General features: G+C 52.7%; 2 protein-coding genes across 5 annotated transcripts in view; one reads left to right on the top strand and one right to left on the bottom strand.

Annotated features, from left to right (window-relative positions):
- The window catches only part of DNAH10 (dynein axonemal heavy chain 10), a 148,158-nt gene extending 138,843 nt beyond the window's left edge, over positions 1 to 9,315 (top strand). For all 3 annotated transcript variants that reach the window (XM_060118805.1, XM_060118803.1, XM_060118804.1), the window contains 11 exons: positions 831 to 1,014; positions 1,630 to 1,830; positions 2,524 to 2,733; positions 2,841 to 2,936; positions 3,659 to 3,830; positions 4,435 to 4,566; positions 4,749 to 4,960; positions 5,052 to 5,219; positions 7,202 to 7,382; positions 8,311 to 8,456; positions 8,942 to 9,315. In XM_060118805.1, the coding sequence (XP_059974788.1) occupies positions 831 to 1,014; positions 1,630 to 1,830; positions 2,524 to 2,733; positions 2,841 to 2,936; positions 3,659 to 3,830; positions 4,435 to 4,566; positions 4,749 to 4,960; positions 5,052 to 5,219; positions 7,202 to 7,382; positions 8,311 to 8,456; positions 8,942 to 9,088 (1,849 nt within the window). In that variant the 3' untranslated portion in view covers positions 9,089 to 9,315. The remainder of the gene's footprint in view (positions 1 to 830; positions 1,015 to 1,629; positions 1,831 to 2,523; positions 2,734 to 2,840; positions 2,937 to 3,658; positions 3,831 to 4,434; positions 4,567 to 4,748; positions 4,961 to 5,051; positions 5,220 to 7,201; positions 7,383 to 8,310; positions 8,457 to 8,941) is intronic.
- Positions 9,316 to 10,210: 895 nt separating this feature from the next.
- The window catches only part of CCDC92 (coiled-coil domain containing 92), a 30,187-nt gene continuing 14,492 nt past the window's right edge, over positions 10,211 to 25,905 (bottom strand). For both annotated transcript variants that reach the window (XM_060118643.1, XM_060118642.1), the window contains 3 exons: positions 14,189 to 14,335; positions 13,560 to 13,601; positions 10,211 to 11,543 (listed from right to left, as the gene is read on the bottom strand). In XM_060118643.1, coding sequence (XP_059974626.1) covers positions 10,765 to 11,543; positions 13,560 to 13,601; positions 14,189 to 14,318 — 951 coding nt within the window. In that variant the 5' untranslated portion in view covers positions 14,319 to 14,335 and the 3' untranslated portion in view covers positions 10,211 to 10,764. The remainder of the gene's footprint in view (positions 11,544 to 13,559; positions 13,602 to 14,188; positions 14,336 to 25,905) is intronic.

Raw genomic sequence — 25,905 nt, 5'->3', positions numbered from 1 at the left:
CTCAAGTATTAAAATATTATCTCAACATGTAATGGATTGAGATATTTTGCATTTTTTTTGATATTAAGGCTTTAAAATCGTATGTGAATTCACATGTACAGCGCATCTCAGTTTGGACTAGCCACACTTCAAGTGCTCAATAGCCACACGTGCCTGATGGCTCCCATATTGGTAGCTCTGGAATCGAGGGTGAAGCCGGATGGGTAACTTAGGGTGACAAACTCAAATCTGCCCCCATGGCCGGCGGGTGATGGAGAGGACCGAGCGTGGCTGGACGAGGACGTGGGCCCACAGGAGAGGTCAAGGCCTGGCCAGCAGCCCCTTAACTCCTGCTGACTGATGCCAGGTGGCGGCGGGGACCCAGATCTCTGACTCTTCAAAGGAAACTAGAAATTTGGATTTCTACATGAAATCTCCCAATCGTTATGTGCTGGCAACTAATTTTTAAAAAATCTCGAGATGCAGGCCATTCGGGACACGCCTGTGGAGCCGCCGGTGTGGGACCTCTGGGTTCAGTGCCCAGGGCACGTCCACCTGGAAGGCCGGCTTGTCAGGAGGCATGCAGCTCAGTACAGGTCTCCTGAACCCCCCAACCCGGATGTACCGGGCCGTGCAGAGAGGTCCCCATCACCCAGGAGCTTATTACCATCCAGTGAACGAGATGTGTGTAAAAACTGGATTCCAAAACAAGGAAGGCTGAGCAAAGAGCCATACCAGAGGAACAGTCAGAAGGTTCTGGACACTGGGAGGAAGAGCGCTGGTCGGACTGGCCGGCCCCTGCCTGGCGCTGTCCTCCCGGGAGCGTTTTCCAGTCGTGTTTCTTTCTCCAGGTACGTGCAGCCTCCGATGATCAGCTTTGAAGCCATCTTTGAGCAGAGCACACCCAACTCGCCCATTGTGTTTATCCTGAGTCCTGGCTCTGACCCCGCCAGTGACCTTATGAAATTAGCCGAGCACAGTGGTTTTGGAGGGAACCGCCTCAAGTTCCTTGCCATGGGTCAAGGTCAAGAAAAGGTAAATTGTGGTTGGAAGGAACAAGCTGTAAATGTGGGTGAGTGAGGTCACCGTCCCGTTAGGAATGAATTAACGAATGTTTGGCTTTAAGCCAAGAGTACCGCCCCCCACACACGAGTGCCATGCATTTCCGGTCTACGGAGCAGTAATCAAATGTCGCAGCGATGACGGTGTGAACAGTAGTGTAGTTCTAGAGCTAACCTGCTGTGGTTGCCCAGCCTGGTACCGTCGGTGTGTCCTGCTGTTTCCAAAGCCCTCCCACATCCAGTCTTTATCTCCCTCAGCCCTTGCAAGAGCCGCGTTTTGGATCAGGGCTGTCACTGCCCCAGTGGCAAGGCCATCTGGTCAGGGGGCAGGTGCCACCGGGTCCGAGGTTGGAGCTCTGGGGGCTGAGGGAGGCCCAAGAGTGCAGCCCAGCGGCCCCGGGTGGCCCCGGAGGAAGTCGAAAGGGCTGCTTCTCCAGAGGCTCCTCTGTAGCTCCTGGACTTCTGGCTCCTCTGGGGCTTCTGCTGCAGTGGCCAGTAGCCTCCTGGGGCTTGCAGCGGGTCCCTGGGAGAGCACAGGGCGGTGTGGCAGTGGGACGCCGACTCTTCCTTTCTGTCCCTGTCGGAGCAGGTGGCCCTCCAGCTGCTGGAGACGGCGGTGGCCCGAGGGCAGTGGCTGATGCTGCAAAACTGCCACCTCCTGGTCAAGTGGCTGAAGGACCTGGAGAAGTCGCTGGAGAGGATCACCAAGCCCCACCCCGACTTCCGCCTGTGGCTCACCACGGACCCCACCGAGGGCTTCCCCATCGGGATCCTGCAGAAGTCCTTGAAGGTCTGGCTGCAGGACAGACAGACAGCCCACGGCTCGGTTCCTTACCTCACTCCCGTTTTGCTGTGTGCGTGTGGGTGTTTAGGATAGAGTTGGGACCCCATGGACACCCCCCCCTCCCAATTCCATTTCTCCCTCTCCCTTCAGAGGTAAGCACTGTCCAGAATAAGGTGACAATTATTGGGTGACAGGGATGACTCCCAGGCCCGTCTTTATCACTTCTGCATGTTCTCAAAACAATTTCTGGGTTAGTTTTCATGGACTTCACATTTATCCTTTTTAACTCTAATGATCGGCCCTCCCGCAGCCCGCAGAACTGGAGCACTTGTGTGTGTAAGTTTCAAGGAGTTTACCTGCCCGGTTCAGTTTAGTCTCTGGGAACATTTTGGGGAATGGTTTCATCATCTCTCTCTTCCTCCAGGACAGGGAGAGGGAAAAACTTAGCTACTTCTATTTTACATTTGAGGATCCCATGGATCAGAGGAGGTTAAAAGAGCCTTCCTGGGGTCCTTTGATGAGTCAGGGCAGAGCTGGAACAACATCTAGTTTTGAACTCATTCACGTGGGCCCTTGGGAATAGGGAAGATAGCTTTGCAAGGACGGAGGGAAAGCCAAGACGCCTGCAGTCTGCACGCTCTTCAGAGCCCTGCTCGTGGGCCTGGGGTTTCCGTCATCATCGGTCTTTGCTGCCGACAGGTTGTCACCGAGCCACCCAACGGGCTGAAACTCAACATGAGAGCGACGTACTTCAAGATCTCTCCTGAGATGCTGGACCAGTGTCCACACCCTGCTTTCAAGTCCCTGGTCTACGTGTTGGCGTTCTTCCACGCCGTGGTGCAGGAGAGGAGAAAGTTCGGGAAGATCGGGTGGAACGTGTACTACGACTTCAACGAGTCAGACTTCCAGGTGAAGAGGCGGTTACTGCCTCTCCCCGGGGACACTCCCTCCTTAGTTGTTCCTGCCCACGTTTTCAGAACATTTCGGATACCCAGGACTGTTCCTCCTCTTTTCAGGTCTGCATGGAAATTCTGAACACATACTTAACAAAAGCTTTCCAGCAGCACGACCCTCGGATCCCATGGGGCAGCCTCAAGTACCTCATCGGGGAGGTAGGAGCATCCTGGGCACCCTCTGCAGGCCCCCTGGGGTGGGCTGGGCTGTGGCCTGGTGCCCCTGCTCCATGGCCCCTGAGCCTTCTGGGACTTCCCTCTTGCTGCTGCCCGTCAGCTGAAGGCCCCTGGGTCTCTGTAAACACCCCCCCCCGCCCCGGTTCATCACCCTGTTATTCTTTGTCCTAAGTGAGTGACCTTCACCTGGGAGTTTGGACTCATCGCCCTGGGGACTCATGTTCCTTGCTGAGGATGCCTCAGGCACGTCACTGGAGCCCTGCTCCTGTTCAGCGGGCCTGGAGGTCCACTCTGGAGGCCACGACCTTATACAGCGCTCGTGGGAAAGCTTCCCCGGAGGCCTGTGTGTGGCTCAAACAGAGACATCACTGTTCCAAAGACAAAAGCGGCTGCTGGCTCCTTGGGTTGTTTTGTTTGCTTGTTCGCTGTGTTTTGGGGAGTTGGCCAGTTGCACACTGGCTCCCAGCATTTCACGAGGACTGCTATCACCTTGGGCTCTATGAGTCTGCACACAAGCCCTCTTGTATATAGTGGCCCAAAGGCTGTGCAAGTCAGCACGGTTTGAGCTGTACAGTGGCCGGGCAGCAGGAGTCTCACTAAGGGCGCACCTGGGCTTGAGCTTGGACTATCCGCTGGGCGTGGGGCCTCAGGGCCCACCCCGTAGGTTCTGGGTCCTGGCTGGCTCTCACTCTCTGTAATGTCAGGTCATGTACGGAGGACGGGCCATCGACAGCTTTGACCGGCGTATCCTGACCATCTACATGGATGAATACCTGGGAGACTTCCTTTTCGATACTTTCCAGCCATTCCACTTCTTCCGGAACAAGGAAGTGGACTACAAAATCCCCACGGGGGATGTCAAGGAAAAATTTGTTGGTGAGATTTCTCAGCCATTAGAAAGTATGTTAAATGTTTGATTCTAAGGGAGCCCGTACATTTCAGCTGTTCTGGTTTCTGTGGTTGGCTTGATGGTTCTTCTGACCCCTTCCCTGGTGGGACTCTGACTGCTCGGGGGTGTTTTCTTATGCCTTTTAGCAGGGCCCAGTGGGCTCTTCCTAGCCTCAGAGCTGATGGAGTTAGTTCAGACTTCCTGTCCTGGAATGATGGTAAATATGTCAGAATCTCCCTGGAAGGGCAGAGTGGCCCCTGGGAAAGTCACTGAGCCATTTTCGTAAAAGATAGACGTAGAGGAAGTTCCCTGGTGGTCCAGTGGGTAGGACTCTGCACTTTCACTGCTGTGGGCCTGGGTTTGATCTCTGGTTGGGGAACTAGGATCCCGCAAGCCGCGAGGCCAGAAAAAAACAAAAAAAAAGATGCACACAGAACGGTATCGGGCATGGTGGTGTAGAATTCTTATTTTAAAAGCACGTCACCCTCTCAGAGGTGGAACGTAGTCTAACGTGTCTGGGGACGTCGAGGCTGGGGCCCTCAGGAATCGGAGGTGGCACGGCGGTGTAACCGCTGTTCTCTCTCATTACAGAAGCCATTGAGGCCCTCCCTCTGGCCAACACGCCTGAAGTGTTTGGGCTTCACCTCAACGCTGAGACTGGATATTACACTCAGGCAGCTCGAGACATGTGGTCTCACCTGCTGGAGCTGCAGCCTCGGACGGGTAAAGTCCCCCGCAGAGGACTGTGCTCATTGGACTGGGGACAAAGGGCATTGGCGCAAAGTGCTGCTTCGGGTTCTGATGGCTTCCGTACTGTTGGTGCCCTTCTGAGAACCAGAAGGCACAGGAGGCCCCAGCCCTGCACTCAGGTGCCTTGCGCTCTCTAAAAAGTGTCCTGATTTCAGGGGAATGCAGCACTGGCATCAGCCGAGATGATTACATTGGCCACGTGGCCAAGGACATAGAAAACAAGATGCCCGAAGTCTTTGACTTGGACCTGGTCAGGAAGCAGCTGGGGACGGCCATCTCCCCTACCTCAGTGGTGCTCCTGCAGGAGCTGGAGCGCTTCAACAGGCTTGTCATACGGATGTCCACGTCCCTGGCTGAACTTCAGAGGGTAAGCCTGTTCCTCAAGTGCTACTTCCGGCCTCGGTGGAGTGCTCGGTTTTCCGCTAGTCTTGCCTGACTGCTCTCGATTCCATAAACAGGCCTTGGCTGGAGAAGTCGGGATGAGCAGTGAATTAGATGATGTAGCCAGGTCCCTCTTTCTCGGGCACATCCCTAGTATCTGGAGAAAGCTTGCGCCTGACACCTTAAAGTCCCTCGGAAACTGGATACCCTACTTCCTGCGGAGGTTCAGCCAGTACACGACGTGGGTGAGTGAGAGGCAGCGGCCTGCGTGCTGGTTCAAGGCTTGGCCTGGACGCCCTCAAACCACTTCCCGACCCCTTCTCCCCTCCCCAGCGGTACCTCTGTCAGGAGCTGACTGGGTGCCCTGGAAATGGTCTCGGACTCTGCAAGCATATCTGGTTTTTTTTCTTTTCTTCCTTCCCCCCTCCCTTCCTTCCTCCCTTCCTCGGGAACTTCCCTGGTGACGCAGTGGTTAAGAATCCGTCTGCCAATGCGGGGGACACGGGTTTGAGCCCTGGTCCGGGAAAATCCTACATGCCGCGGAGCAGCTAAGCCCGTGAGCCACAACTACAGAGCCTGCGCTCTAGAGCCCAGGAGCCACAACTACTGAGTCTGCTCTCTAGAGCCCTGGAGCCACAACTACTGAGCCCGCGTGCCGCAACTACTGAAGCCTGCACGCCTAGAGCCCGTGCTCCCCAACAAAGAGAAGCCACCGCAAGGAAGAGTAGCCCCTGCTCGCTGCAAATAGAGAAAGCTCACGCACAGCAACGAAGACCCAACCCAGCCAAAAATAAATAAATAAAATAAATAAATATATTTTAAAAAAGGAGAAGACTTTGAAGCATACTATGCACAACTTGATTTATCCGTCTAAGAGTCTATCTTGGCAATTGTTCCATCTAAGTACATCTAGACGTCATTCCTTCTAGGCTACTCCATCTCACAGATATCCCGTATGCTTTCCCCTGATGGATATTTAGGTGGTTGACATTGTTTTTTTGTTTTCTTTTTGGATTTTTTGTTTTGCTAGTACAAACAACATTCTGGTGCACATGCCTTTGGAGACTCATATGAGTATATTCCATGGGTACAATGGAAGAGCTGGATCCGAGTGTGTGCATTTTAAATTCTGACAGCTCTTGTCAGATGGTTTTCTAGAGAACTTGGAACTACAGTGTACGAGAATGATTATTTCCTCAGCTCTCTGCCACATGGTGGGTGTGTTCTTAATATTTTGGATCTTTTTCTCCTTCATAGGTAAAAAATATCAACTATGTTGGTTGTGTATTTCTTTAATTATGGGGAGGCTGAGTGTATTTGACACGTTTATAGACATTTTGTGTTTTTCATCTTGATTTCATTTTTATCAAGTTCTCCACCTTTTTAAAAAAATTATTTATTTATTTATTTTTGGCTGCGTTGGGTCTTTGTTGCTGTGCGCGGGCTTTCTCTAGTTGCAGTGAGCGGGGGCTACTCTTCGTTGCGGTGCTCAGGCTTCTCCGGTGGCTTCTCTTGTCGCAGAGCATGGGCTCTAGGCACACGGGCTTCAGTAGTTGTGGCTTAGTTGCTCCGCGGCATGTGGGATCTTCCCGTGGGATCAAACCCGTGTCCCCTGCATTGGCAGGCAGATTCTTAACCACTGCGCCACCAGGGAAGCCCCTCAAGTTCTCCACCTTCTAAAACTGATTTTTAAGAGCTCTTTGTACATCAAGGGAATTAATCCTTTTGTCTGCTGGTGTTGCAGATATATCCCCAGCTTGCCTTAAGCTTTTTGATTTTGTGGTATTTTTTCCATAGGAAAGTTTTACATTTTAATGTAGTCAAATAGATCAGTCTTTTCTTTTATGGCTTCTGGGTTTTGTATTCCCCACTCCAAGATTCTGAAAACAGTCACTGGAGATTTGATTTGTACTTTTGTGGTTTATTTATTTTTGTTTTGTTTTTATTTTTTTGGCCTTGCTGCGCAGCATGTGGGATCCTAGTTACCCAACCAGGGATCGAACCCACGCCCCCTGCAGTGGAAGCGCTGAGTCTTCATGTGGTGTATTTTTTATATTTAAATCTTGGCTCCGCCTGGAGTTTGGCGATCCAGCTTGTTTTTCCCAGTGGGCTGCCAGTTGTCCCAACACCATCTTCCTGCCCCTAACGTGAGCTACATCTTCTATCATCTTTGACCCTGGCATTGGATGGCAGCCCCAGGCTCTCACCAGCTGCCTTCTCTCTCCAGGTCACCGAGAGCGAGCCCAGAGTGATGTGGCTCCCGGGGCTGCACATCCCAGAATCCTACCTCACGGCCCTGGTGCAGGCCACCTGCCGGAGGAACGGCTGGCCGCTGGACCGCTCCACCTTGTTCACGCAAGTGACCAAGTTCCAAGATGCAAACGAAGTGAATGAGCAGGCGGGACAAGGTACGGCCAGCTCCCTGTGGATTCATGGCCTCTCGTGTAGGGTCTCCCTCCCCAAGCCACCCTCAAAAGGGCTGAGCACAGTGTAGGCCCGGAAAGTCAGACTGCTGCAAACACTGGCCATGTTTGTGTGCTGTCCACGTGGGGCTTGACGCCTCTGAGGGTGAGTCCAGATGTTTCTTTTCCAGTTTTTCCACTGAGACGTGGGCTGATGTCAGGGGAGAGCTGAGCCACACTCGCCCAGCTTGTCTGTGGGGAATAGGCTCCTAGGTTAGAAAGAACTGGATCGCCAGGTGGCTTCCCTGGAACCCATGAGGGCCCGGGGGCCTGGGAGCCAGAGAGCAGGATGGGCGAGGCGGGAACCGTTCAATTGTGCTAGAACGTCAAGTCCCTTAGATACTGGTTACTGACTGTCTGAACTGCGGCTGGAAACTGTGGTTTCCCGGGGGGTCGTGTCTTAGAGGACATCTCGCTGCAAGCACAAAAGCCCTCTTCAGCTAGCTTAGGGAGAGGGGGTTTATGGTGAACATTCAGGAGCGCTCAGTCCCCTTTGTAGAAGGCCAGCGAGGTCTCAGAGGGACTGGCAGTGTTGGGGTGGCCGTGGTGCCAGCTGGGGCCCGAGGCCAGTTAAGTCTGTGGGCCTTGATGCCACATTGCTGGGGAGAGGCGACCACCCCTCTTCCATGGCGCTGTGGCCATGTGGAGCGTCACGGGGTCTCCAGGGTGTCCCATCTGGGCTCTACAAAAGGAGAGTGGGGGGGTAGAAATGGCGGCCACCCGTTTTGGGAAGAGGCCGGGGCTGTGTCTGGGGAAGGAGAATCAGTTCGTTACCCTTTTGTTTGTCCATATGCGTACCTGCTAGGGCTGCCGCCCGCACGGCAGAAGGACACTTGCCTCCGCCTAAGTCCGGCTGTCTTCCTGGTGCCTCTAGGATGCTTTGTCTCAGGACTGTATCTAGAAGGCGCTGACTGGGATATAGAAAAAGGATGTCTGATCAAGAGCAAATCCAAGGTGCTGGTCGTCGACCTGCCCATCCTGAAGATCATCCCCGTTGAAGCCCATCGCCTCAAACTGCAGGTGAAAGGCCGCCGCCTGCCCGTCTCCCCTCTTCTCCTGACTGGAGTTAGACACCAGGTGGTTTCCAAGAGTCTTGCCTTTTAGCACAGGGGCTCTTAACCTTTCAGGGCTGGGGGAAGCCTTTGAGCCACGTCCTGGGGGAAATGTGCACGCGTGCGCATGCGTGTGTGCAGAGCCTTCCGGGGGCGGCACGGGTTCAAGGTGGGAGGCTGTGGTCCAGACCAGCTTGAGGAGCGGCGACTCCCTTCTGGTGAAATTCTGCGCGCGTTGCGTGGACCAGAAGGTAGCTACATCCGGTGTGGACGGCAGGCGCCCCTGTAGGACGGCCTGCTCTGCCAGCCGACCCCGCTTCTCATGGGTGTCAGCAGAGCCCGGCACCTCGCGGGGCCCCTCCGCACCCTTAGCGCTTAGACGAGCCTTCGCCCTCCCCGGGACCCGCGCTCCCCTCTGCCCGCGCCGGCAACTCACGCCCCTTTCCTGTGCAGAACACTTTCCGGACGCCCGTCTACACCACCTCCAGGAGAAGGAACGCCATGGGGGTCGGCTTGGTTTTTGAAGCCGATCTCTTTACCACGAAGCACATTTCTCACTGGGTCCTGCAAGGGGTGTGCCTCACCCTGAATTCTGATTAACCCTCTGGGTGAAGAAAACGGCACGAGATTCTGAGTCTGTGGCCGGCAACGGATGTGCTGGGAATTCGTGAAGACTCATCATCCGCTGTCATTTCTTGGGGCCTCTCGAGGCAGGAGAGTGGTTGACCCTGATGTTTTTCTTTCATTTGAAATCAGCCATTTATATCTCTTTCCATGTAAGTTAACCTGAATGGTTTTATTTTTTCAAACTTTTAAAAAAAGGATTCTGTGGTATTCAAAAAGTAAATTCAAAAAGAGCATTTTAAGACGTGTCGAATTTGCTTTTCCTTCTTAGGGGAACCACTCACGCAAAACTGCCTGGCATGTCGATGGCACAAGTGAGAATTCTAACGTAAACTGTCAAAGGTGGTTTTTTGATAGTCCAGGTCTGTTTCCGCAGACGCCTCTCTGGAGCGAGGGCTGCGTGCTGGGGCGCGGGATAGAAGGCCGAGGCTGCTGCGCGGAGGCAGCAAGGCCCCCGTCCCTGGGCTCATGAGGCCGGAGCCACCCACACCCTTCCAGAACTCTCCAGCCCGGCTCCCCGGGCGCTGGCCTGGCAGCGTGTGGGGGAGGGTGCTGAGCCTGGTGTTTTGATTCCTGCGTGAGGCTGTGAGGGGTTGGGTGCAGACGTAGAACCTGAAGGACCGGCGGCTACCGGGCGTCCGTTCCTCCTGCGCACCTGGGGCTACTCCGGCCAGGCCCCGCCTGGGGCGCGGAGCGGCTTTACCCTGCGAGGGAGGAACGGGGCTGAGCTGAGCGCTAGCGGGACACGAGGGCGAGGCCAGTCACGGGGACAACTGGCTTATGCTAGAACCGCGGAGGCGCAGAACGTTCTAAGGGAAGGCTCAGGGCAGTGAGACACGGCAGGGGACTCGTCCTTCCGGAAGTGAACCCCACCCCGGGAGGCACCCCTGGGCGAGCCCACTGTCTGGGCAGCAGTTACTGGGGGCGAGGGGCAGAAGGGGGCGCTATTTCTTTCCCTCCCACTGTCCCCCCCCCCCCCAGGCCCACCCTCGGGCGGTTTAATAAAAGACACAAAACAGAAAGAAGGCAGGTTTAGAAAATAAAGTTTGTTGGGATCTTGAACATTTTGGATAAAACAAAAAACAACACACATTCAGGTCGTGGTGATGAGTGACGTCATCTTATTTGGTTCCCGTGACTTAACATACATCTGCTCGGTTACCCGTGCCGCCCGCCCCCGGGGGAGGGTGCGTCGGGAGGTTACAGGGGGGTCTCCTGGAGGGAGCAGGGCTGCTCCGGACAGGCCGCCCTGGAAACGGGAGGGATGAGGTCAAGGTCGTTATGTGTTGCTCCGACTTTAGAATTAGGCGTGTGACTATCTGCTGTCGTTAACGTCGGGCAGCGGCGCAGCCTGGGGCCCGTGCTTTGTCCGCGAGCGCGCTGAGATTCCGCCGAGCGGGGCTGGAAGCAAGCGAGTCGGCACACAGGTGTTCGGCCGCAGCGGTTAGTAAGTACGGACTCTGCAGCAGGGACACGATCGTGTTTCGGTGTCGGTCGGAGGGCAAGGGGAGCAGGAGAATAATCTGTTGACAGGCGTGAAAACAGTTCGGCATGCATGGGAATTCCAAAAGAAAAGAAACAGGAGGTGCGCTGAGTTCTTCCTAGGAGTGATCACAGTGCCTCGAGAGCGCGGGGAAGGGTCGCGGGGGCCGTCACACAGTTCTGTCCGTCCCTGAGTGCTTCCTCGCCACCTTGCCGCCTCCGCTCACCTGGTCCACCGCCAGCGTCTCCACCTCGGGCGGGGCCTGCGCCGGGGTCACGTGGTGGATGCGATGCGCCACGCCCACGTGCGCCTTGTGCGGCTTCTCGCGGGCGGGGCTGGGCTGCTCGCCGGCGCTGCGGTCCGAGGCGATGGGGGGGATGACGAGGGGCCGCTCCTTGACGAGGTGGACCTCGGCCGACTCCCTGGCCAGCAGGAACGGGGTGGGGTCGGGCATGGCGTCCACCGGCTCCCGCAGGAGCAGTTTCCGGCTCTCGGCCCCGAATCTGTAGACCTCCTCGAACTCCGGGTGCAGCGGGGCCGAGAGGCTCTTCTTCATGCGGCGCCGGGGCGTCTCGGGCAGCCTGTCCTTGGGCGGGGCCGGCTTGTAGCTGGCCAGCGCGGGGCTGCCGGCCGGGCCGCCGTCCGAGGTGCCGCCGGAGCTCAGGAGCTTCCTCTTGGTGGCGTGCAGCTGCGACGTCAGGTAGGCGATGGTGCCGGCGCGCTGCTCCAGCTCGCTGCTCAGCGCGCCCAGCTTGTGGCTCTTCGCCTTGAGCTCCTCCAGGTAGCGCCTCTCGCGCTCCTTGATGCTGTTCTCCAGCACGGCGACCATCGCGCTCTTTTGCTCCAGCTCCGTCAGCAGCTCGGTGTTCTCGTCCTCCTTCAGCTTCAGCTGGGCCTCCAGGTCTTCACATCTTTTCTTGAGTTCGCTGCTTCTCGAAGATCCGTCTCCTGGAAGGACAAGCCGAGGGCGCGGGGTGAGAACCCGAGGGCAGGGCGGCCAGGCCCTGGGGGGGCAGGGAGACCTTCTGTGCGGGGATCGGGGGTCTGGGCCGGCCTCCCCTCCCCACGGTGGTGGTTCCCCTGGCCAAGATGGGTGCGGTGCCCACAGGCCACACGGAGGGTGGGACCCCCGTCGCTCATGCCACCTCCGTGTCCTCTCCCCCCAGCAAAGGGTGGGAGATCAGGTGGTCTTTGAGGCCCCATCCAGCTCTCCAGCTTATTGCATAAAAGGATGTCTCCAAATTTCAAAAATGCTGACGTTAAAATGGGCAATTTCAGAGTATTAGACCTCTCCAAAGGCTTAGGATTAAACTGTTAGCAGAGCCATCTGTCTGCGCCATTCAAAGCACGGTTTGGAAAGGCAAATGTGGACTTTCTTTATGTCTAAAGCACCAAAGCTCTGAAATTGCGGAGGAGACTGGATGCCAGGCTGCCACCTCTCCCCCGACACAGGTCCCCTCTCTGCACCTCTCAGAGCACGGCATCCTTGGGCCTGAGCTCAGGCCCTACCTCGGTCCCTGGCCTGCCCCTAACACCACACAGGCCGCCTTTCGGCAGGACTCTCCCTGGCCGTGCTCGTGCCGGTGCAGGGCAGCTGAACGGGGCGGGTGGAGGTAGGAGGCCCTGGTGGTAAGGCCGGAACCAGTGTTTGTGGGTGCCTCTCGGATGAGGATGCGGGTTCAGGGATGTTGGAGAAGCTGCCGGGCAGCTCCTCTGAGAGCCGAGTCTGCGTGTGCTACTGTAAGGCAGTGCTTTCCACCACTGGGCGGGGCACCAGGCCCACCCGAGAGGCTTGCGCTCAGCCCCCCACAGGAGATGCCCCACGCCAGCTGTTACCACGAGCCCCTGATGAGGGGCCGGGTTGGTGGGCGGGTGGCCTTGGGACTCAGGGCTGAAACCACGCCTGGAGAGGATATAGGGCAAGAAAGGTGTTTCTACAGATTAGCGTGGGCCCAGAGGGGACAGGAAGTAAGGACAGCCTGATTTCGGTGACAGGGATGGCAGGGGTGCGGGCTGGAGTCCCCGACTGGAGGTGGACATCCTGCTCTCCTGAACCCCTGGAGGCCCAGTTCCTGGCCTAGGGGCTGCGGAGGGGATGCCTGGTACCCCTCCCCCGTCCCCAGGCCCCTCATCCACCACACACAGGAAAAGGGGGTCCTGGCTCCCGGAAGGTACGGGTAACACAGATGGAAAGTCAGTGCTGGATGGTGCTCTCGGGCTCAGGGGAACAGTCACGAGGACCTAGACACGCTCGTGAATAGTTACTGCTCATGTGAGGCCTGTTTAGAAAAAGTCACCTCGACTGAAATGCGGTTTCTACACTTTTAAAAGCCTCACCCTGTTCTGGGGAGCAGCTGTTTGGGACAGGCCACAGAGGCCGTGGCTTCTGTGTCCTCCGCCCCAGCTGCCATCAGGCTGATAGTTTTGGGGGTCCCTGAGGATTCTGGTTTTGGGGGAGCATTTCTGGGACTAGAGTCTAGAGAAAGACCTTCAGCGCTGCTCTGGGGGCCACCCATTAATGTGACCCCTCGCTCAACCAGTCTGTAGAGAGCACACACTTTGTGCCAGGTCCTGTGCTAAGCTCTACGGACACAGAGGAGGCGGGACCCCACTCCAGCTCCTCTTTCCTTCCGGTTTGAATCACATCTATTTCTTGATTACAGAAGGGACACATACTGTAAAAAATCAGAAAACCCAGAAGAACACAGAACAGGCATTCCAAGTACGTGTGTCAATCAGAAGGAAATAAAAGCGCTCACCTCTCCCACCCTACTGACAGCCCCTCGTCACACCGAGGGGTCCAAACTGCCCTCCCACCTTTTCTCAGAGAGCCCTGGTCACACGTGCAACTCCCCACAGCAAGTGTGTTTTCTTCTACGTGTGTAATTAGTGAAAACAGGTGGACCAACATGTGCCTCAACAGGAAACAACACTGGCATCAGCTTTTGGGAAGGGAGTTCTTACCTGTCTGATCCGAACTTTTAAGTGTCAGCTCATACGTTAAATCTAAAAAGGAGATCATATGCATTAATTTTGTATGATTACAGTATATTTCAAAACCTTCATCAACTCTGAAAACCCACAACCGATTCGCACGATCAGCCTGTGAGTCCTGCCCGAACAGGGCAGAGTCTGGCAGCGTTAGAGGCAAGAGAACAGCAACTACCGGCGGCCACTGTCCTCACTAGGGTTCGGCGGGGGACCCTTTTCCCTACTACACACGCTGCATCCACAGTCAGCGGGCAGCCTGCTCTGGGTATTACACTTGGTCATTGGTTCCAAGACGCACTGTCAATTCTAACCATTGCATTTGGATCCTTCAAGTCCTCAGTATGCTGAGAACTGGCTCTACAGCTTTACTCGGCGCGTGTGGCCTTGGCAAAGAGGGTGAGGGAACGCATTCAAATGGACCCCAGCGACAACAGGGTTAGCCAGAGAGAGGGAAGAAGACCCCCTCCTCACTCACCCTGCACAGCTTTCGAGCCAGCTAGTGCGAGATGACCTCGATGACAGGTCCTGCTTTGCTCTACAGCCCTGGCAGGCCTGGGACTGTCCCCCGCCCTGGTCCCCGGGGCTCGCTGGGGCCCCCGTACCTGTGCAGTGTTGCTGCAGCCGCCTGATCTCAGCGTGCAGCCCCTTGAGCGTGCTGGCGTGCTCCCGCTGAAGGAACAGGAGGTTCTTCTGCGCGCTGTGCAGCTGGTTCTCCAGGTTTGTGGTTGCCATGCTGACATCCAGATGACCTGCGGGGGACACAGGGCTTGGTGGCTGTCCCCGACAACGAGGGTCTCGAGGTGGCGGGCCGGAAGAGGACGCCGCCTGCCCTCCTTGGCTCTGCGGGCTGGGGCGCGGTGCGAGGCCCCGCTCCGGATGCAGAGGGCTCCCCGATTCCAAATCCTAGGCTCTCCATGGGCTACCCGACTTCAACAGACTGAGACCAAAATCTCTCCTGACAGATTTCCCTGAGAAGATGAAGCACCGGCTGCCTCCTCTCAGGAAGACCGGGTGCGGGGAAGTGGAATCTAGAGCTGGCAGGCCAGGAGGAGGAGGAGGAGCGTGGCGTTTCGGAGGGAAGCCCCCAGGACCTCACAGAGTTGAGAGCCCCCCAAATCCTTCTCTCAGGAATTTCCTGAGAACCATCTCACGGGGCCACGTGGTGGCTGCAGGCGTCTGGAGGCCGGACCCAGACCCTGCCATCCACCATCCCCCCACCACCACCACCCCCCGCCGCCGGCTTCCATCCTCCATCATCGGCCAGTCGCTCAGGGCCTTCACTGTAACTCGAGAAATGTGGCGAAGTCAGTCGGCCATTCTGTAAAAGCTGGCCCAGTAATTCAAGACGCCTTGCACGGCACTGAAAAAGGCTGAGGATGAAATGTGGATTATTTGCCTATAAATTATTCCTGTGAATACAGAGCCTCGGGTGCCTTTTTCCTAGTCTGCTGGGCCAACGAGCACCCCCAAAGGAAATACCACCTCTCAGAGGGCTTCCGGTGAGCGGGTGTGTGGCAGGGTGGCACGAGGGTCCGCTCTGGAGGTGGCCACACGCTGGGCGACACCAAGCACTCTCTGTTATCCGTAAGCCCCGCAGCTTACAGATATTTCCACCCCAGCTCTGGAGCTAAGAACGGCGCGTACCTGGGACCCAGGACTCGCGTTTTCATTCACACGAGGAGGCTGAAGAAGGAAAGTGAAGGAGTGCAGAGAATGTGCCAGACAAAGCCCGGGCGAAGGGTACACACGGACACGTCCCGGAAGGGACACGCCTGTGGGGGAGAAGCTGGCGAGGGACAGCTGTTACTAAGAAGACACAGGAAGCGCGGCTCTGGGCGGAGGTGTTCACCGCACCTCGTTACAGGAGGCGAGTGGCGAAGTGTGTCTGGAGCCTTAGAACTTATCTTGCCTCTGACTTGGTGGTTCCATTTCTAGGAACCCACCAGAGGGAAGTAATGACCTCTGTGTGAGAAGATGTAGCTAGGAGGACGGTCATTACAGTGCAGTTGACAGTCAGAAAAGACCGGAAACAACTCACAATCCAGTAAGAGGGAACTGGTTGAGTAAATACAGGATCATTTCTATGGAAGGAAGATCAGATTTCCCCAGGCCTTGAGCTCTACCTAAAATCTGGCTGCAGGCCATGCCAGAGCTGAGTTTCCATCCACCAGAGCTTTCCTCGGGGGAGCTGAGAGCAGCCTTTCCACAGGAGCGAGGAAGGTTTCCGCCCCCGAATTGTCTCCCTGCTGTAGCCACAAGTCCCTCGTATGGGGCCGCCGGGCCAGACACTAATTCTAACTGGAGCTCCACGGTGCCTGAGATCCCGACCCTGTGTGGTCAGCACGTGGCCTTGGGAGGAGGACGCTGACCTAACAAAGGAGCCAGCCCGGAGCGAGGCAAGTCCGGGGCGGGAGCTGTGTAGGGCTGCAGAGTGTCCGAAAACTGGACAGCCTCGACCTCAAACGGAGGCAAATGCAGGACCGCTTCTGGAGCTTCTGGTAGAGATGTCCACGTTTACTCCTCAGCAAACCTGAGTCCGTCACTCTGGCAACAATTCCGTTGTCTCACCGGGAACATCAACTCCTAGGCGCTGCAATGGGCTTGGCAAGTGGCAACGCCAGAGGAGACGCCTTGTTCTCCTCTTTAGAAGGACGGACCCAAATCTGCGCTCCTGGTGGCTAATGGAATAGGCAGAGCCTGTGTTTTAGGGGTTTGCCATTGACGAGAAAGAACAATTTACATTTGATCCAGAACTTAGTGGGTCTGGAAGGGTAAAGAAAGAGCCGGGTGTACAGTCGCCCCCTCGCTGCCCAGCGGCCTGGAGCATCCACCACTGCGTCTTGGTGACCCTACTTGGAAAACAGTTCTCAAGTCCACTTGTTTTTCTCCGTCTCTACACCTAAGCCACACCACCCTCACCTGAATCGCTGCGGAATCCTCCCTCTGTCCTTTGCCGCCGCCTCGATTCCGTCCCCACATCGAAGCAGAGTGATTTTCACAGAATCTTCAGGGGCTCCCACGGCTCTGAGTGAGGCTGGTCCACATGGGCCCAGGCCTGGCCCTGTGCCCGCTGTGCTCAGCTGCTCAGTGAGCCTCCAGGGCCTTGGCTGGGCCTCGCCTCCGCACCCCGGGGTCTTGTCTTGGGCTCTTCTGCCCGGAGTGCTCCTCTCGGGTCCTCCCTTGGGCCCACTGTTCCCGTGAGCCGACGTCTGCGTGTCCTTTACTTCTCGGCCCAAGTTCACTTCCTCCCGGAAGCCCTGGCCCCCAGGCTGGGCGAGGTCACGTGCTCTAAGCCTTCATGGCCTGCCCACAACTAGTTAACGGTCTCCCGCCTCCACGTGCAGACTGCAGGCTCGGTCACTGCTGTACCCCAGGCCCTTGCACGGTGCCTGGCACCCAGCAGGCCCACCGCCAGCACCTGCTAACCCAGCGGGCCCCAGCGCCGGGTTGTCCAGCGTGGGTGCGGCACCAGGGGAACTCGAGGCCTTCAGGGCTGAAGAGCCTTTGTTTCCACGAGCTTCTGGCTTAACTTACGGGCATGCTTTGCACAAAGAAAGCATGACATACTAAAACTGCAAAACAGCTTCATCCGGCACTGATGGTACAAAATGAGGTGCGGCCGAAGCCAGAAATAAATATGTGTTCTATGATCTACCATGGGGGACAGGGAGGGGAGTGGAAAGGTGGCCTCAGCAGGCACCCCAGTCCCATCACAGTTTGGTATTAAATCTTATTTGTAACAAATTTAATATGATGTAAATAAGTACTCACATTCTAACTGCCTTGGTGAGTCGGCGAGCTGAATGGCACTAAATCTGTAATTCATTAATTCACCGTCATAACTACAGAAATAAAAGCGTGCCCTTGAAGCTTCCCATTAGCCTGGGCAGGCGGTGTGGGGAAGAAGGAACATGAGGTGAATAGAGGAGCGTGATTATATAATGTGCAAAGCCGGCAAGCGAGCTTTGACGGCCCCGTTTGGAGCCCTGACAACCAGAGGACAAGGGTTTTTCAGCCCCGTGATACTCCATTTGGAGGTTGGTCTCTCTTCTTCCACACTCTATGCTGACTTAAAAGGCCCGGAGGAGGAGATGCCATCTGGTTGTTGGATATACATGCACGAGACAGGTCCACTTAGGTCCAAGGAAACAAGTCACACCTCCAGATGGGATCCGAATTACTACAGTATTTTCTCATCAGCTCAAAAGGGTACAGAGTGTCACTGACTTCCTGAGGACGGAGAGCTGCTGCTGCTTAAAAGAAGGTGATGGTTTAATGTCTTCGCATTAGTTGCTGATGACATGGAGTCACTGCAACGACTTAGTCCTTCCCAGAAGCTGACGTGAGTGAAGCTACAGAAGCATCCTGTTCAGGCCAAGGAGACACAGCTGAGAGATGCAGATAATATGGAGGAAGGGATGGAGTTCGTCCTGGGAGGCTTGATTCAGAATCTCTGGCTATGGGAGCCAGAGACATGAAGGAGCATTCACGACCCCTCCCTGAAAGGGTCAGCGTGATGGATGAAGGTAAGATGCAGGCGTCTGCCGCAGATGGATAATGCCTCCTGCTTGAGTAAAAGGCACTCGGGCCCCCTCAGCTGTGTGTCAGCCAGTAGTGCAGGGCGACACCCATCAAGCGTGGATGACAAAACACTGCACTTTCCCTGTCAAAAGGGCGTATACTACATGTTGTGGGCTCTTTGTATTGCAGCTTTTTGTCTCGAGGCAATCCCATTTCGTTTCTCAGTGTCATCAGGAGCCATCGGCAATTTTACAGTTATTTGCTTGGTCAAAGGCAGCGTGGTCTGGGCACGGGCCCTCTTCTCTCCCTGGAGATGCAGCCCTCACTGCAGAGGATGGGGCTCCAGCCACAGCAGCAGCCAGAGGGCAAGCCCCACCCTGCCCACTTCCTCCTGTGGAACCGTGGCAGAAGCAAAGGGCGTGGGCATCTCAAAGCAAGACCACCTGTGGGGCAGGTTACCTTGATCGTGATTCGGAGGTTAGGCCACATCCATGTTTTTTCCCGTGGCAAATTCACTAGAAATTAAACTTCTGTGAATTTACTCTTCCCTCTATATGGTCAGAAAGTTAACACTTGAAAAGGGCCAAGTTCTGTAGAGGCTGGCACCTGGCCGAGACGGCTTCCCGGAGCCGGGAGTCAGGGATACTAACATCACCTTGTGGTGACAACATGCTTTTAATGACGGTTCTCAGAGAGACGTGAGGACCCCGACCTCACTGGGGCTGCTCTGTATCCGCATGAGGACAAATTGCCTGTCAGTAGCTCACATCCAGTTCTCAGCCTAATTCAAAGTAATGCCCTTTCCTCCCTTTCGGGACACTAGTGTATAAATGATGACATCGTGATCTTATTTATGGACCACCTCCACTTGCGCGAGCACCAAGTGCTTCCCCATCACGTACGTCGTTTGTTCTCACAAACACCCAAGGAAAAACAGGAACGTCCTACCCACGAGTGAGAACATAAATCAAGAAACGCTGCATCTGAGCCTTGAGGCTGCTCCTAGCCCTCAGATCCTGTGGGTGAGAATCTGGAGGGCGGGGGTGGGCTTCAACTTCAGGCAGAAATTCAGATGCTTTCCACAAAGCATACGTACAATCTCTAGTGCTCTGAAGCTGAGGGGGAAATGCGCACAGTCCACTGCAGCAGCCTCTTGGCGGGAAGGGAGGCAGCGTCCCCCCAGCGGAGCGCTGGACGAGGCTGGAGCAGCACTGCTCAGGGAGGTGGGATCCACCACTCCCTAGGGTCCAGGCGGGACAGTCAGCGACCGGGAAGGCTCTGCTGACCACCCAATACGGCAGAAAGACTCACCAGCAAGTCTTGCGTTGTTTTTTTTCTTGGCCACGCCATGCGCATGTGGGATCTTAGTTCCCGCTGCCTCGTCCCTCCGACGCTCTTGGGGTCAAGCCCCATGTTCCCAGTGGCCCTGCCTGCTCAGCTGCCCGCCCCTGCCCCGGCCTCGCCCCGTACCACGTGCACTGCTGCCCTCTCACCCCTGGCGTCTGCCGCAGCCCCGGCACGGGGCCTCTGCACGCTGGTTCCGCAATCTGCACTGCTCTTGGCAAACCACCTCCCGCCACCCCCCCGCCCCCCGCCTAATCAGCCCCCATTCTGCCTTCGCGTCTGAACTCCCGACTTACGTACAGGCTTCAGTTACTTTTATACGGCTCCCCGATGGTACCGACTGGAGATCTCAACAAGAATTACATGGCATTAATCAAAAAGCACTGCAGCAGCACTGATTTGAACATGACCTCATCCTGTAATTTCTTCATACGCCAGAAACAGTGTTTTAAAGTATCCCTGGACCACATTTCTTAGACTAAAAGAAATGGAATATCTTTGGTAGGAAAAGGTCTCACCATTTAAAAATGGGACACTTCTTTGTTCCTGGGCAATCAAAAGTAGACTTATCTTTTCTCTCAACACAAAGCTTGTGGAAATAGGGTAATAATTTTAGAATCTGAAAAAAAAAATAGTACGCCCAGTACTCACGTGGTGCTGTGAATTAGTTATAAGAAGCTATTTTAGATTCTAGTAATGAATAAGTTATGACCCATTCACATCTGGTTCTCGTGCCGTGAACCGTCAGGATGACTGGCATCCCACCGCCTCTGCGCGTGCTCGGCAGGGCCTGGGACCTGGCAAGCATCTTGTGCGCAAGGACCTCTGTGGCTTTTTTTGTGGGAACTTTCTGTGTAGCCCTGGTGTCCTTTAGCTGAAGCACTGTCATGGAGTAAATGAAGGTTGGCCAGAGGACAAAGGCAGCAAGTGTAGTGATTAAATGTAAGAGGAGAAGAGATGGTTCCCAGCAGGGAGGTGGTGTCCTAAGTGGATTCATGGACTCGGGAAATGTTGAGGGTGGCAGAGACCTTCAAAATCAACTATTCCAACACCTCTTTATTTCAAGATCAAGAACCTGTGGTCCAAAGAAGATTCGCTTAGCACAATGGGATTAAAAAAAGAGCAGAATGGCCAAAGTCTTGAGGTGCTAGAGTGTTTGGGGTTAAATCTGAACCCTATCTTGTCACCTAAACCATCGTAATATCTAACTTAAAGGGTTAAGTGCTAAATGCAATCACTTATGGTGTCTGGCATGTAGTAAGTGCTCAATAGTTGTTACCTATATTATTTTAAGTAAATATTGATCAATATATAAATACTGTTTACTTAGTCCCACACTAGGGTATTTCCTGAACATCATCTAAGTGTGGAAATGAGCTAGCAAAGGATTCCAGTTACTTCCAAAGAGGGACACATAAAAGCAAACAGAAGCATTTTCTGCTGGCCTTTTCCATTTTCACTGGACAGGAGCCATTCAGGGAAGCGAATAAAGAGAGTCAGGCAGAATCAGGCGCCCTAAGGGACAGTAAAACCTACTTCCTACGTTGAATCAATCTATAGTACTCTACAAGAAGCTAAAAAAAGGTCGAAGGCTAATTAGGCCATCAGCTCTCAACCCAAGATACCTGCTTGTAGGAAAGGAAACTTACCATCTCTGAAAAATGAAGCCTGATGTTATTCTGAATTCACAACAATCCTAGATAAACTGTTTTAAGTTGCACGACCCTGTTATTTCTACTTGCACGTGTATTTAAGAAGTTCAGCTGGTAAGTTATTTGAGAATCCCAAAGAGTTAGGACACTAAGAAAAAGGACAGCATTTCAAGGAAGCGTCAGCACTCAACAATCACTCCAAAAACATTCTGGTAAAAAGAATGGACACCATTAAAAAGTGGAAGTAAAAAAACGTTGAAAGCAAAAGATGCAATTATTTTTTTAAAGTGACAAAAAATCTTGTTTATTAATCACTCTTAAGCAATTGGGATATTTTTAAAACTAATACAATAGGCGGGTCAAGAGCTTAGCACAGGAGGCAGAATCCTGGGCTCCAATTCGGACTCAGCCACGTTCGAGCGGCAGCCTCTCTGTGCCCTCACCTTTTTCTCCCATAACGTGAGGAACAATAACAGTACCTACAAGACATAGTGATTGGGGGGATAAAATGAGCTATCTTAGATAGAACACTTAGCATGTGTCTGGTCTACTGTGATAAAGTGGTAACTGAACTAAATTTGCACTCATCCAAATGTGGAAACTTTGGATGGAGATGTTTTTTGGGGTCCTGTTCTCTGTATGGGTGGGCAGTGCGCATCATCTTTTAATAGTTGGTCTCTAAAAGAGGAGAACGCCAGTAGGAACCAAAAGAAGAAAAGCATCTTTTGCAAGATAACCACCTCACAGAGTAATCTGAATGTCTGCCAGTGAGGAGTTAGCGTGGCACATCTGAACTATGATATCATTAAAAATGATAATGTGGATCTATATTTATTGACAAGGAAATACATCTATAATAGGTTAAGTCAAGAGTATATTAAAAGCTGTATATATCATATTTTTGTAGATACAAGTAGAGAAAAAAATTCTAGAAGTATACACAATGAAACATTAAAAGCACTTATCTCTAGATGGTGGATTGTGGGTGATTTTTACTTTAAAAAATTCTATTTTGGTACTACCTAAAGCTTCTTTAATGATGAAAATATATTACTTTATAGTCATAAAAAAATATAAAGCAGTTTCTCTTAAAAAACATAACCACTAGCTATCCACTAGCGAAGTGGTATCATATGTTTTAATGATGTTGTTCCAGGGTAGTCTTGGGATGCTTTACCAGAACCAAGAAGAATTAACGGGAAGGCAATTTTTATAAAAGCAACAATTTAGTGTCTCTGAGATATGCAGAAAATGATCATGACGAGCCCTTGAGCACCTCCCCACCCCCATGCCTTGTACATTCCTGTAATTCTCTGACATTATCCATCATAAAATACAAGGCTCATCAACAATCCTTTAGACACTGACAGCCATTTCCTTCTGAAAGAATGTACAGCCTAACATTAAAGTTGTAATAGATGTGATTAGAGGCATCAGCAATTAGGGAAATGCGATATGTGGTTGTCTGGGAAGGCTGCAGTCACTGGAGGCGTACGTGATGGATTTATGAACCGTGTTTCTCTGCAGTCTGATTATCTCATACTTTAAGAGTTTCTAGTTGACTTCTATTTAAAAACCATGTCACGTGTCTGTACACTGGTAGGGGCTCGGTCCCTCTGTGTGAATACGTCTCAGGAAGAAAGCAAGTCTGTGTTTCAGGTTGTCTAAAAGTGCCTCCGAGTGGGCTGTGGCCAGGTAGAGAAACACACGCACTCCCACAGTCTGAAATCATACGGTACCTTCTGGGAGTGCCCAGGGCCTCCCAGAAAACTGGGCGACTTCATGGCCAGAATGCTCATGCCCTGTGGCAGACCCCTCCCCAGGAGGCGGGGTGCACCAGCACCCCACCTCCTGGCTGTGAGGGGCTGCCATCCCGGGCATCACGTCAGCGCACAGTCGGCTCGGCACTCCCCGTTTCAGGGAAGTTGCTTCTAGGGCAGGAGGTGGCCAGGTGGCCGGTGGGTCTGTGGTGGCGCCACTTGGCCCTTCCTGCTCTCCCTGCATCCTCTTCCTGCCCTTTCTGGGCAGCCTCCAGCTGACTGCCCTGCCCACCCCCCAACCCGGGATCACCCAAATCGCCTCATTTCAGAAGCGAGGGCAGGAAACATTTGCAACTAAAGAGAGATGCCATTTGTGAGCTTCTGAAAAGCTTGTCATTTACCAAGATGATCCTGAGCCAGTAATTTAGGGACATATAAAATCTCAAGACTTAGCACACAAATACTTCTACTGAGTGATATCTGCCTTTAAATGGAAAGGAAAATTAGCAGGTCATATCTGATTAGTGTTTCCGTTTCTACATCTGACTGTGATTACTGCAGATTTTAATTGTCTGCTGGTTGATAACTAAAAGGTATGGTGACCCAAATGCCAAACTGTCCTTTCACACGGATGAAACAGGAGCTACTTCTTAAATCTTAGCGCTCGATGGTCACTATCCTAAACTGTATTTCCGAGGCTGAGATGTGTGCACTTGCTTTAAAAATCTCTCTGTATATGGTTTGCCAAACAGTTGAACCATTTCCATTGATTTAACTGATAGGGCTTCTTTTATCCATCTTGTGGGCCTAATTACAGTATAGGCCACAAAAAGAAGGAAAGGTATTATTATTATTATTATTATTATTATTATTATTATTATTATTATTGGCCACACCGTGCAGCATGTGGAATCTTAGTTCCCCACCAGGGCCAGGGATCGAACCCGTGTCCCCTGCATCGGGAGCATGGAGCCTTAAATCACTGGACTGCCAGAGAAGTCCCCGGAAAGAAAGGTATTATTAACCAAAGCTCTATACGCTTTAATTTAGCCATACTTTTCCTTTATTACTTATACTAAAGTAAATTAGCCGGTTGTTTCATTAGTGCTAATAGAACACATTTAGCTAAACTCTCACTAAGCATCTAAGATGATCACTGATAGAGAAAAGAGACTTTATCCTCGTGCTATTCTAGAAAGAACTCTGCCCAGCTCCAGCCATGTCATCTTGGACAGCATTACAATTTGGCTAGACAGCCAAGCAAAAACAAGACATCTCCCAACTTGCCCTTCTACGAAATGGGCCCACACGAGTTATTTCAGACAAGTTTAAAGATGAAGGATAGTAGAGAGCTTTGAGATCATTAAAACAGCCCAACAGCAGTCAACTCAGCGACTAAAGGAGCCAGGGCCAAGCATTCGGTTTTAGTAATTACATATCCTCTGGTGATGAGTGATCAAATATTTTTATGGGACTTTTTCCCCTATGGAATAACAGCTGGAGTACAAATATTTTTTTAAAAAGATGAGCCTATTCTTTTAAAAAGGCATTTACCTGGATCTTCGTTTCCTAGAACTGTTTTGGTGGCTGCAGCATGTCCACCTAAGGATGCTTGACCTCTTGATTGTCCACCTACTGCTCTGACAGCCCCGACATAGATTATCCACATCTTTAAGAGTTTCCTTTCTGTGAGCTTCCTGTGCCATGTAGGATAAATGAGGCACGTTTACTGATGACATTTAGGGTGACTCCCATAAAGTTCTCTCTACTCACAATGATTCTTTATTGTGTCGGGGGTCGGGAGAATTCCCAGAAGCCTATATTCCACTTCTTTAGTAAGTCACACATTGAGTTCCAGGGGAGGAGAAAACCTCCCCACAAAATACGGCTCTATTAACAAGGTCTGGCATTTAAAACAAACAAGCGATACTGAGATCCCGATGAAGCTGACAAGAGTGAGAATGAGGCAAGGTATGCAGGTGCTGTGCAGGTAACTTAGGGTTTGTCTTTGCAACCAAATTTGGATCATATTAGATAAACGAGCCATTAGTACATTAGCCAGTAGAAATAACTAAAAACAAATAAAGGTAAAATAAGAGGGAGGGCAATTGTATTTCACAGATTATCTGTCGGAACGTGTCAGGATGGCCGAGTGGTCTAAGGCGCCAGACTCAAGCATCTGCTTCTCACAGATTATCTGTCGGCTGTGGGAGGACAGCAGAAGAAACTGGGGAAAGAAAACAATCACTGCACTTTATATTCATTTGGAATTTTCAAAGAAGGGGATGCAAGTCAGTATTTTCTCATTCTTCCTGGCCTTGACACTAGTTTTCTTTTGCACTTTTGTCGCTTTTTCCATTTGCATGACAGCCTTTGTTTTGTTTTCCTCTCGTATTTGACCTCATACTCCCACAATGGGATTAATTATAATCATGAAACTCTTTCGGGGCCCACTTTAATTTAGATACTTTTAATAATAAGCGTACGATGTATCCATATTTTTGGAACTTGGCAATTTTGGTTTAGAGTGCCCGGATTTTCCATTTGAAGTCCAAAATCCTTAGGCTGGGTGTTTCAGCTTCTTCCGGTTGATCCAATTCTGGTGGTGTCTATCAGGCAGTTGGGAGCCAGTGGAATTTGTTTTTCCTCCCATTTTTCATAATGGGCAGGATGGTCACCTCCGATCACACGGTTTCTTGCTGGTTGTGTGGGAGGGTGTGAAGCAGCTTCCGTCTCAGCGAAACGTCTGCACCAAGATGCTTTTCCGCTGGCTTTACCCTGCTTTTCTAGGGTGTGACCACCGCAGTTTAAAGTGAGCTTGCTGATGGAGATGGTGTTGGTGATAGATCTGTTCCGTCTCCCCCACTCTACCCTGACACAGCCTCTGGGTTGGTCTAAGGCACTTAGACCATACTCAAAGGCATTTTTTTTAATTGTGAAAAGCTGAAAATCATTCACAAAAATCAACATTCCGGGTATTATTTACCAAGTGTCTGTGCCAGGCTCATAGGTAACCACCTAATTCTTGAAACAATCAATCAC

This window comes from Mesoplodon densirostris, chromosome 15 (assembly GCF_025265405.1).
Source record: "Mesoplodon densirostris isolate mMesDen1 chromosome 15, mMesDen1 primary haplotype, whole genome shotgun sequence".
NCBI lineage: Eukaryota > Metazoa > Chordata > Mammalia > Artiodactyla > Ziphiidae > Mesoplodon > Mesoplodon densirostris.
The sequence above is the reverse complement of the archived record's forward strand: the minus strand, read 5'-3'. Positions and strand labels throughout refer to the sequence as shown.